At 35.8% G+C, this 12,261-nt stretch overlaps 1 protein-coding gene across 4 annotated transcripts in view; it reads right to left on the bottom strand.

The window, feature by feature from the left end:
- Cdc42bpa (CDC42 binding protein kinase alpha) overlaps positions 1-12,261 on the bottom strand; it is a 205,275-nt gene that overhangs the window by 76,960 nt on the left and 116,054 nt on the right. For all 4 annotated transcript variants that reach the window (XM_052201219.1, XM_052201217.1, XM_052201220.1 and 1 more), the window contains exon 12: positions 7,573-7,706. In XM_052201219.1, coding sequence (XP_052057179.1) covers positions 7,573-7,706 — 134 coding nt within the window. The remainder of the gene's footprint in view (positions 1-7,572; positions 7,707-12,261) is intronic.

Below are 12,261 nucleotides of genomic sequence, written 5' to 3'. Positions count from 1 at the left end.
TCTCGGGATGAAGGTTTGAGGCTGACAATGGAACACACAGCAAGCCAAGGACTGAGAGCCTCATACACATGGATGCGAAGAAATGTCATACATCATATTAAATGCCTCTTTATCATGACTAATAAATACACACACTAAATATCTGTGTAGACTGCACATAAACTGGAAAGAAGTAACACAGCTAGAGGCACTGAAGAATTTCAGTGACTACTAATATATTTAGATTTTGTTAATATGGACAGTAAAATTCAAATGCAAATACTAAAGACCAGAGCTAGTAGAGCATTAAAACAAAAACAAAACAAAACAAAAAACCAAGAAAAACAAAAAGAATTATGGAGCCTGGTTTCATTGCAATATACATATACTTAACCCTGATGAATTATGCCTCAAAATGGTTATGATAGGAAATACTATTCTATGTGTATTTTAGCATAATTACTTTTTGATTTTTAAAAGGACACAAAAAAGCACAGCATGACAATGAAAAGGCAAACAAAATGTAACATTAGTAATAAACATAGATATAAAGGGCCAAATTCACCAGATAAAGGTAATTTGTTATACTAGATAAACAAAATCTAGACCTTAGCAGAAAAACCACTGTTAGGAATATAGAACATTACCCAACAATCACAACATTCAACAGGAGGCCAAACCTAACATTTAGTAACTTCTAAATTTAAGGTAGGGAAGTCTCAAAGTACATAAAAAAGAAACTGCCCAAACCAGAGAACATTAGAACAGGAATTTCAATGTCCTAATCACTAATTATCAAGAAAGCAGAACAATGCCTCTGCAGACAACCTGAACTAGAGCCCACAGTGCTAAAGCCAGCGCCTGGGAGGGTCAGAGGCAGTCTGAAGTCAGCCTGGGTTAGGCCCTGAGTAGAAGGCCATCCCAGGGTACACAATGCAAGCTTGTCTTACATCCCTCCCTGCAAAAGGGTTTGAGAAATTCTTATAAGATTTCTCTTTATAGAAATGTGTGCACCCTGTTTTGGAAATACATACTCTTTTCAATAATATTCACTAAATATTTTTATAATACTAAAGACTAAGCCACAAAGCCAAACTCAGTAGATTTCAGATACAAATACAGATATACAGATGACATGCTTCAAGGCACAGCTATTAAAAAAATCAATGGGAAAATAACATAATTACATACAGTGAAAACTTCAAGACACACCTGTCAAAAAAATCACTGTCAAGAAGAAAAATCATAACTACAAAAAATTCAAAACCAAAAATTTTAAAATTAAAAAACAATAACACTTTCATACATACTAAAATCTGATGCTGTAGTAAAGCTATACGGGAAACATGTAGTCTGAAATAGAAAGGAAACGTGGTAGATTTTACAGAGTTCACATAAGAAATAGAAAACCTTTCTAAGAAGAAGAAAGCACACTGCTTCACTCATTCTGAGACCAGCATGACTACATATTAAAAACAGCTAGGAAAAGTAAAAGAAAAAAGTGTAAGACAATTTAATTCATAGATTAAAAAAAAAAAAAAAAACCTCTTTATGAGCAAATCATTTCCCACAATGCATAAAATCTCTAGGCATGAGCTTTTGATTTAGACACAATATAAACCTGCTAGCTCTGCCTCCTTCTGTCTCTAACGCCCGGGCAAGCTAACAGCTCAGGAGTCAGTCTCATTACTAGTCAAACAGGAATAAAAAAACAATACAGAGCTCATGGGTTGTTGTGAAGATAAAACATTATACATATAAATACGCTACATAATAATGATAGCATAGATTACATTTAAATTGAAGATTGTTTAATAGCATTGTTTTAAGCACTATCCACATGTGTGTGTATATATATATAAATATTATACATACTTATAGATGTGTATATACACATATATACATATATTTATACATATCATATTACTAATTATATACTAATGTATATATTACATATAGACACATAATTGAATGGTGCTTAAAATGGTGCTATTAAACAATCCTTGATATAATTGTTATCTATGCTATCATATTATCATTAGCAAATAATACATGGGTAATTTGGACTCAGAAGTGTGTTTCATACATAAAAAAACTCTGTTAATTCAATTCAGCATATATTTTAAAAGTAGAAACAATTATATAAATGATATATAGGAATGAACATTGCATAAAATCAATAACTCATTCTTAATAGTAAAAATTGAGCAAAATAAAAATAAAAAGTAATTTCCTTAATCTACTGGAAAATATTTTACTAAAACATATATAACAAGCATTCGTGGTAAATGTTATAGGCATTTTCTTTAAAACACAGTCAACACAGGGGCTGGAGAAGTTAACACAATCTCAGAGGTTAAGAGCACTAGCTGCTCTTCTAGAGGTCCTGAATTCAATTCCCAGCAACCATAAGGGGCTCACAACCATCTGTAACGGGATCTGGTGCCCCCTTCTGGCCTGTAGGCATACATGCAGGCAGAATTCTATATACATAATAAATAAAGCCTTAAAAAATTGATCAACAAAAATGCCCATTCTTACTATTTCTGTTCAGCATTATACTCATGTCCCAGCTAACACAGTAAGCTTAGAGAAGATGGAAACCATAAAACCCAAAGTTAGAAACAAAGTTGTTATTATTTGTAGAAAATTTTGAAAAGAACTAAAACATATACTGTTAACTAGAATTCAGCAGTGTTGAACCAGAACTGCTAACAAAAGCCAATAACAAAAGCCATAAAATTTAAAGATATTTAAAATATGAAATAATTGAAAAAAATGTAAGGACAGGCAACACCTTTCATTAAAGAGTACATTTCATTACATTCCTTTCTTTTCTTTTGTCTTCCTTCCTTCCTGTTTTTGAGACAGGGATTCCTGGATGTCAGACTTGACTTTCTCATCTTCTTGCCCACCCCGCTTGTGCTGGGACTATGGCCATCAGCCTGTGCTCACGCAGTGCTAGGGACTGAACATGATGGTCTACACATGCCAGGCAAGCACCTTACTGAGTGCTTGATAAAAATTAAATAATTGTAAATATATGAAAAGATTTCACACTGGACAAAAAAAGCTTTCATGTTTTACACAACTAGATCACCTGAACAAATGTCACTAAAACTGGGGCCTCTTCTAAATGAGAGCCATAGAATGTAATTCCTAACAAATTTCAACAGTAGAAAATTCCATTTACCTTCTGAAGGCACTTCAAGATTGCACATGCCCTGGACTATGGGAACGTCTTTTGTGAAGCTGGTCATTTGAGGATTAACTAAGGCCTAGAATAGTTAATTAATAGTTAATAGTTATTCCAAAGGCACAGGGAAGAGGTCCAAGACATTTCTCTTCAGACTCTGCAAGAAACTCAGGCAAAAAGGAGTTGGGGAGCAAGCAGTACTGCCCCTTTCTTCTATGTTAACCCCTGAAGAAATATTTTGGGTAAATATTACTCTTCTTTTATGTAGACCCCTCACTTAAAGGGCAGTATCCAGTTCTTTCTCAGGGCACTGCACAGGAGATAACAACTGATGAAGAAGAGCTATAGTGGCTTAAATAGGTTTGGCCTCCAAAGACTCCTGCATTTGAATGCTTTGCCCACAGGGAGCAGTACTAGGAGGAGGTGTGTCCTTGTTGGAATAGATGTTGAAGAAGTGTGCCTCTGTGGGCGTGGGCTTTGAGGTCCTATGCTAAAGCTCACCCAGCATGGCAGACAATCCCCTCCTGGCTGCTTTTGGATCAAGTTGTAGAACTCTCAGCTCCTCCAGCACCATGTCTGCCTGGATGCTGCCATGCTTCCCACCATTATAATGATAGACTGAACCTTTGAACCTGTAAGCCAGCACCAATTAAATGGTGTCCTTTATAAAATTGCCTTCATTGTGGTCTCTCTTTACAGCATTGGGACCCCTAGGTATGACAGGAGCCATATGGTTGTTTATCTATTAAATACAAATAAAAATAACAATCTGCCATGCTCTTGTTTATGTGTATACTCAAAATAATAAACATATATACTTTGATATAATGTAATACAATTAATTCTTTTGTAACTATCAGTGATGAAATATAATTTCATTCAAAATTCTATCATAGTTTTCAAGGAATACAGACAGACTAATGTAAAGAGAATTTGTATATGACAGAGGTGCCACTGCACAACTGGGAAAAGAACAACTATTATATATATAAGTAACTGGTTAGCCATATTGGGAAAAGGCAAATTGAATTCTTATCATGCACTGTTAAGCAGCAAGTTAGGTATTAGCAGCTTTGAAGTTTAAAAGGAACAAACCCCTCCCTCATAACCAGCAGCAGGATTTTTGATCACTGGTCAAAAAATGAGCTCTAAGTCATATCTCTAGCCCTGGTTGGATGGACACATTTAGAATTTATGAGATTATTGTCTGGCTAAAGACCTCCAAAAACAACCACCACCATCACCACTACAACCACCACAAAACAAACAACAAAAATAAAGAAATATCACCATCCCTTTCCATAAGAGCTAATCCAAATGGCCTGTCAATCACCTAGACAATGAAATACCCTTCAGAAAAAGCTGTTCAAAAGACTTGGAAATGGTATAAAGCCTGCCTAAGTGCAGAAAGACACACTGGACTCTCATCCCTTGAGAATGTGCACTGCTCTACAAAACTCCCTGTGGCCCTGTTCCTTTCTTGCTCCCTTGCTCCCTCCCCCCCAAATCTCTTCCCTCCCCTTTTCCACATGCTCATGGCTGGCCTCTTCTTTTTTCTTTTCTTTTCTTCTCTTCTCCCTCCCTTCCTCCTTCCCTCCCTGTCCTTCTCCCCCCACCCCACTACCCTCTTAACTCCCCTCAGCATTCCCTGAATAAACTCTATACTGAAGAAGAAAAAAAGATCTCTGTGGCTGCTGCCGGCCTCACGCTTTGAAGGTAATTCTACTTTGTGCTGCAGTAAATTCCACCTGTCTTCTACCCTATGCTGTGTGTCTCTGTCTCACTGGAATTCTTTCCATAGTGAGCACAAGACCAGGAAACAAAAGGAGCACTGAGTAAGATCCCAGTAGCAACATGGAAGCAAAAGTGAGTTTCTAGTGTTTGGAGAGATAACTATCAAAGAGTAGACATTAAAAAGTAAGGATAAAATTTAGGAGAATTTTTTTTAAACCTCTGATTTCCTCCTAATAGTGTTTGAGCCAGCAAATATACTAATTTAAATATATTGACAAATGTACATTATACTCACATGCTCTGGTTAGTCAAAGAGAGTAAAGAGAAAAGTCACTGACAGGCATCTTAAACTTGTGCATTTAATGAAAGACTTTGGAACATTTCAAGGATTCTTATAAATATCAAAAGACAGTCAAACAGAAAACCATGTAAAAATATAAGGCATTTTGTAAAAGAAATAACACAAAATGATGAATGGATATGTGGTAGAAATACCTGACCACTTAAGATATTAGACAAAGCCAACACTAGAAGGAAACACTGTCAGACTAAAGTCTCAATACAGACAGGACTAAGAGACAGATGCAGCATGTGAAACATCGCTCAGCACTGAAACTTCTGGACCGTGTGAACGAATATAAAAACTACAATACTGGAAAACATTTTAACATTATCATAAAAACAAGATATTTGCTAAACTAATTAAAAATAAGCAGAGAACCTAGATGGACAGTATTCCAAGGAAGACACAGAAAAAAAAAAAGGCCAACAGCTACATAAAGTTATTCAAGATAAACCAATCACCACAGAAACAAAAAACCAAATCAAAATTAGGTATCATTTTACCTCTGTCAGAATGGTTGTTATAAAAAAGACAAAAGCAAACAAGCATTGGTTAGGACACAAAGGAAATGACTTTTTCTTCTCTTCACTGTTATCCAAATCACATCACCATTTACTTATTATTATAAGCTTCTTCTTTTTAAGAATAATGTCTTTTCAAAATATACTTACAGAATTTTTAGCATTAAAATGTACTAAAAATTGCTTAAAAAACTTGTTCCTATAAGTCAAAATACTAGCTATTTATGCTTATTATGTTAACTAAATTAGACTACATAATAATATCAATAAATAAATCCTCCTAAATCACCAATATTACTACTTATTACTAAAGGAAAGAGAACTGCTGACATAAATGCCAAATGCTATTATGTGACCCTGGGTTAAGATGTATCTATACAAACCAAAACTCAAAACTGCAATCATGGAAAATAACAATGTACTCATCTAACTCAATTTACTCTAGAATAGCTCTTTTATCAGCATAAGGTTATCTTATTTCTAACTCCATTTCCTTACTGATAATAAGATGTATATACCCCCAGAAAAACCTCATCCTACAGTAATCAGTATTTTGTATATCAAACCATCAAATACAATGTATACTGTGATCTGAATGAAGGACCTCTCGACTGCACAGGCCACCATTAGTCCCAACTTTTTGTTGCTAATGAAATCCATAGTACTTCCCAATATGTGATTCAAGTCTTTTCCCTACTCCTTAAATAGTATCTTCTCAATTGTGTTATTACATAAACTTTGTCATGGATAAATTTTATTGGTATGTGTAATACCATTTAAATGTTACATAAAAATCTTATGAAAATTACTTGAGCTTTTTTCACATGCTACTTTGAAAAAAATGATATTTAAAGAATAAGTAAACCATGGAAATTATTTTAAATTATAACCTATTAGTGTTTATATCAGTAAATCATAATGAAAATATATAATGAACAAACATGTGTCAAAGATACATGACTACCTTAGAAAATAGAAAATATAAATTAACACTACAATCACTTGAAGACCTACAATCTGTATTTAAAATTTTTTAGACATTAGATTCTACTATTTTTTCAAAGATTTATTTATTTATTTATTTATTTATTTATTCATTCATTCATTCATTCATTCATTCATTCATTCATTTATTTAATGTGAGTACACTGTCACTCCCCTCAGACACACCAGAAGAGAGCATCAGATCCCGTTTACACATGGTTGTGAGCCATCATGTGGTTGCTGGGAATTGAACAGGACCTCTGGAAGAGCCATCGGTGCTCTTAACAGCTGAGCCATCTCTTCAGCCCCACTTTTTTTTTTTTTAATTTTTTTCATTTACATTCCTTTTTAAGTCAATACTTAACTTTCCAAACGAACAAAAGATTTTGCACTTTAAAACCCCAAGAATTTGAGTTCTCTTACTGCCAGCTAATGAAGAATGTCATACACCAAGATGCTTATTAAAAACTATAGGGGGTTGAGAGCTGGCTGAGTGGTTAAAAGCACATAGTACTCTTGCAGAGGATCCACGCTCAGGTCCCAACACCCAGGGCCAGGGTACCCAATGCCTGTGGCCTCAACAGGCACATATATTTAGGTATACATACCCCTACTCATAAACACATATACACATAGTTAAACATAAAATCAATCTTTAACATTTTAAACTATCATTTTAGATTAGCATGAAAATTTCATTTCAAATTTTTATAGAAAAATATATATTATCATTTATTAGGAATAGTTCCAATATTCTAATTATAATAGATGAAGCATGTACAATCAGCTTAAAGGATCCATTCATATATGCTTACCTTATTTAGTTCTTCTCTTTCCTGCTGTAAAGTTTTGATTTGTTTTTCAAAAGCTTTGATTTGCCTGAAAGCATCATCTAGTTCTCGTCTCACAGAATTAGCTTCTTCAAGTTGTTGTTCCAAATGAGCCACTTCTTTAAGAAAACCAAAAAACAAAAGCCCCACTTTAATCCTGACATACAGTCTGAACAAATGCAAAGCAGAATACTGATGTACATAACAAGTAATAACAGTATTTATCCAGAAACAGTAGTTAATTGTTATTTTCCCCATTACTTGGGAAAATTATATAAGACAGATTTAGCATACTCCGAGTAAATTGCCAAAGACTAAGCAATTAGAAAATTACTGCCAAATAAATGGATTTTTTTCTAAAATTGAAGTTATTATTAAACAATTATTTCAACCTAACATATAAAATGAACCCACAATTTATTAAATTGAAGAGATAAATTCAACTTACATAAATTATATACAGTATTTTTAAAATGGTCTATTCCAGTGTTCTATACCTCCATAATGCTATGACCCTTTAATACAGTTCCTCATATTGTGGTGACCACAACCATAAAATTATTTTTGTTACTACTTCATGACTGTAGTTTTGCTACTGCTATGAATAATAAAATAAATACTTTTAGAAATAGAGGTTTGCCAAAGGACTCAACCCATAGGTTAAAAACCACTGCACTAAGGCCTTCACCACACCAAAACTGTTCCACACAACTACCTAACTGCTGACCAAATAAATAATTCCAATTATTAAATTACAGTTTAAGTTGGCGAGACCCTGGAAAGAAAAATACATTAATCATTAATTGTAGTAAGAGGGTAACTGAAAACTTAAAATGCACTAGACTTTCCTGAGATAGAAAATTTTAGGTATAAACTGAGACTCTCAGTCCTTAAGCTACAGCTAAGTGAGGGGTAAACTGTGTTCCAAATGCAGAGGGAAAGGAATTAACGAGGCATCTGTACAGCTAGCTGGTGGACGGATGGTCTATGCAGAGTTACTTACTCTCACAAGATGAAAAAAGTGGAAAAATGTATGAATAAACCTAGGGGTAGGGATAAAGGAAGGACACTAAACAGATAAAGAACCAGCCAAGGCTGGGTATGGCATGTAGCTGTAATCTCCACACTTGGGAATCTGGGGCAGGAGGAGCTTTAGTTTGAATGGAGTCTGGGCTACATGGTAAGATTCAGTCCTGCCTGATACTCTGCATAAAATACATACATAGATACACGTATACACCCACCACCCTGACACACACCAAAAACCCAAACTAAGGCAAAGATGTAATATAACTAAAGCAATGAAATTCTCTGTAAGTACTTGGAGTTAAAAACATGTATCTATAAATGTTGTTTTAAAGAATAAAATGGTAGCTATGATAAAACAAAGGATAGAATAATTGGAATAACTTGTCTAATCTAGGTGGGCAGCTTGTACCATTATCAACTGGCCCTGAAATTATTGTGTGGGCATCTTGTGAGTTGAGAATTTATTGATATCTGACTTGTGAATTTTTTAAGCTTCTAGAGTTTTGTTTCTACCGGGTTGCTGAGTGTTGTGGCAGCTGACCACAGGGTGGACGGCCACTGCGTGGGACTGGTGTGGCAGCAAAGAGAACTCGGGAGCTCTGGCCCTGCTCGAGAGTTGGTGGGCAGGGAGTAGTTGGATGGAGTGTGGGAACGTGGCAGTTCTTTATTATTTCCCACAAGTGGAAAACCAATGTGTTGGGCAAGAATCCACAAAAAGTTTAAGATGAGTAGCCAGAGAGTTAAAGTTTCATTTTCTAAGTGAGAGAAAGGTAGTGCTAGACGAGTCATGTGGACCCAGCCTGGGAATGGAAACAAAGCAGGCCCTGAGGTCCCTCACTGTGGGGAATGACAGGCTGCTCTGAGTCAGGAGAAGAATGAAGTTGCCTACTTCTTAGGGCAGAGATGGATTGAACTGTGAATTTATAAAATTGGGATTACTTGCTTCTAGGAAGGAGTTATTACAGATTTTGTCTGAATCACCTGGGGATTTTTGCTGGTTGTTTAGAGCTAGTATAGAGAAAATTAGTCACTGACTCCAAGTAGAGAAGCAGTGATAATAATTGCCTGCTATGTACAGGTTTTAATTAATATTCTCTGTGGCTCCAGGTAGAGGAATCAACAGACAGATTTTTTTTCAAAGGTATTAATAAAATGTCTGTGGCTCCAGGCAGATGGGTGCTCTAGTCAGAGAGCCAAACAGTAAGATGGTATAAGACTGCTTTATATGCCTCACAGGATACTTAAATTCTGGCTCCACTAGGATCTTGGATTTTTATCCTGATTGGCAGAATAGACAAGGCCTAAGAATATGCACATACAGTATTTTAGTTTACTTCTTTTGTTTTGGATTGTTTTAACTTTTAAAAGGGGTGTGATTTTTGAATTCTGTGGTTTTATTATTCCTCTGGAAGAGAGGGCTGGATACAAACTTTCCTGGTTGCCGACTGAAGGATATGCTATTTTGGGACAAAGATTTTGTCTTTGAGTGTTTAGAAAAGGTGATTAGAGTCTATACATCTTCCAGAGTTTTATGGATCAGATATGACAAAGAGAGACTAGATTCCAGAGAATCAAACAAAAAATTTATCTTGATGATACTAAATTTCTCTTGAGATTTGTGAATTACAGATTATACAGCCTTGGTGAGTCTCCTTGTCAGACATGCTGACCTGACCTGCTTGAACTCCTGATGTCTTGAACTTTCATCCGGATCCAGTCAAGACACAGACTAAATCAATTGTTGGTGTGGCCTTCTTAAGGTCAACCAACTCTATTTTTCCTACCCTTCTCCACACCCCCTTCAAAATATCTCAACACCCATATTCAGTTAAAGAAGTTATGAAGAGTGGTCACTCCAGTTCCCTGGGTTTTGGGGCTACAGGGGGTTATTATAGGTTGTCTTTCTAGGGAATGTAGAAATGATCATTATTGGAACAGGGAGGAAATAGTTAGAATTGATTGCATTGCCATAATATCATTTGGTAGAAATCTTTTTAATTGTTACTAAATTGAAGTTATAATTTTGTATTTTGGTATAGAATTTATTGTGATGCAAAATCGAGGTTTTCACTGGTATAAATTTCTTCTATTGATACAAAAATTTTAAAAGTACAGGGCTTAGACCCAGTCCTATAACTGTTATTAACTGATCTGAGATGTTTAAGCCTGTGAGTTAGGAGTCAAATAGCAAATTCATGGCTCTGAGTTGACTGTTGGAGTGTTTCCAGATATTTGAATTAAAAATAGCTGAGAGTAGTTAATGGAGAACAGTCCTGATTACTTTACATAGAGAGCTGGTTTTCAAAAATGTAAGAACTACACAGAATATGACATTTATGGACACTTCTTTATTAAAGATCATTTGAGTAGAGTACATGTCTGCTCCTGACAGCACCCCTTTCTTGGATTCAAAGAAGAAAATGAGCATCAATGGCGTTGCTCCAGTTATGGTGAGACAATCACTAGACAAAAATTGCCTCATTTCATCCACAGACATAATACTGTCCAGAAAAAGAACACAATTTACAGGTTAGGACAGCTTAGTTCTGATGAGACAGAATAGGCTAATCCTTAATATTCCGGATTCTTAAGATCTGTCAAATGATCCTGGGCCAGAAGGCTGAAGAAATGCTCCAAATTCCTGATTTACTGGGGCTTTATAGATAGCCAGCTGTCTCTACAGTTAGTTTCAGTTCTGGTAGCTGAGTTAGGCTTCCTTTATATTTTCTGTTAATGTTGGTTATTCTTAGATTTTTGATGGGGTTGAAAGACTACTTATAGTCTCATGCCAACCCAGGCTATCTGCATTGAGAGAATAGATTTGAAAAGATGGTTTTCAGAAGGCATGCTATCTAAAGCCAGGACATACGTCAGGTATAGGATTAAAAGTTTTTTAAGCTAGGACAGATGACATTGTTGTATCTTAATGACAAAAATGATGGACTGGGTGTTAGGTCTATCTTATACCTGATAAATTGAAAAATGGTAATAGTTGTGCTCAGTTTATATTTTGAGGGAAAGGGGTTTTTGTTCGTTTGTTTGTTTTTGGTTTCTTAGTTAAACAGAAAGGGTAATATGTGACAGGATTTTCCCTGTCCAATTACACTATTAGTGCAGCAGGAGGCCTGTGATTGAACAAGGAAAACGGAGGCAGAGTGAAGAGTTGCAGGGACTGCAAGCAACTCAGGGAAGAGAGGGGAAAAGAAAGCAAGATGGAGGATGGAAAGGAAGAAGATCCTGGACCAGTGTGACTTCAAATAGCCACAGGTAGATGTGATAAAACAAAGGACAGAATCATTGGACTAACTCGTCTAATCTAGGTGGGTAGTTTGTACCACTATCAATTGGCCCTGAAATTATTGTGTGGGCATCTTGTGAATTGAGAATTTATTGATATATAAGTCTGACTTGTTAATTTTAAGCTTCTAGAGTTTTGTTTCTACTGGATTGCTGGGTATTGTGGCGGCTGACAGCAGGGTGGATGGTCATTGCGTGGGCCTGGTGTGGCAGTCGGGAATCTGGAACTCGGGAGCTCTGGCCCCACTGGAGAGCTGGCGGGCAGAGAGGAGCTGGATGGAGCATGGCAACTTGGTGGGTTTTTTAATATTTCCCGCAACAGAGACTACAGAACCGATGTAACAGTTT

This window comes from Apodemus sylvaticus, chromosome 12 (assembly GCF_947179515.1).
Source record: "Apodemus sylvaticus chromosome 12, mApoSyl1.1, whole genome shotgun sequence".
NCBI classification, from domain to species: Eukaryota; Metazoa; Chordata; class Mammalia; order Rodentia; family Muridae; genus Apodemus; species Apodemus sylvaticus.
This window is presented reverse-complemented; position numbering and strand designations above follow the sequence as displayed.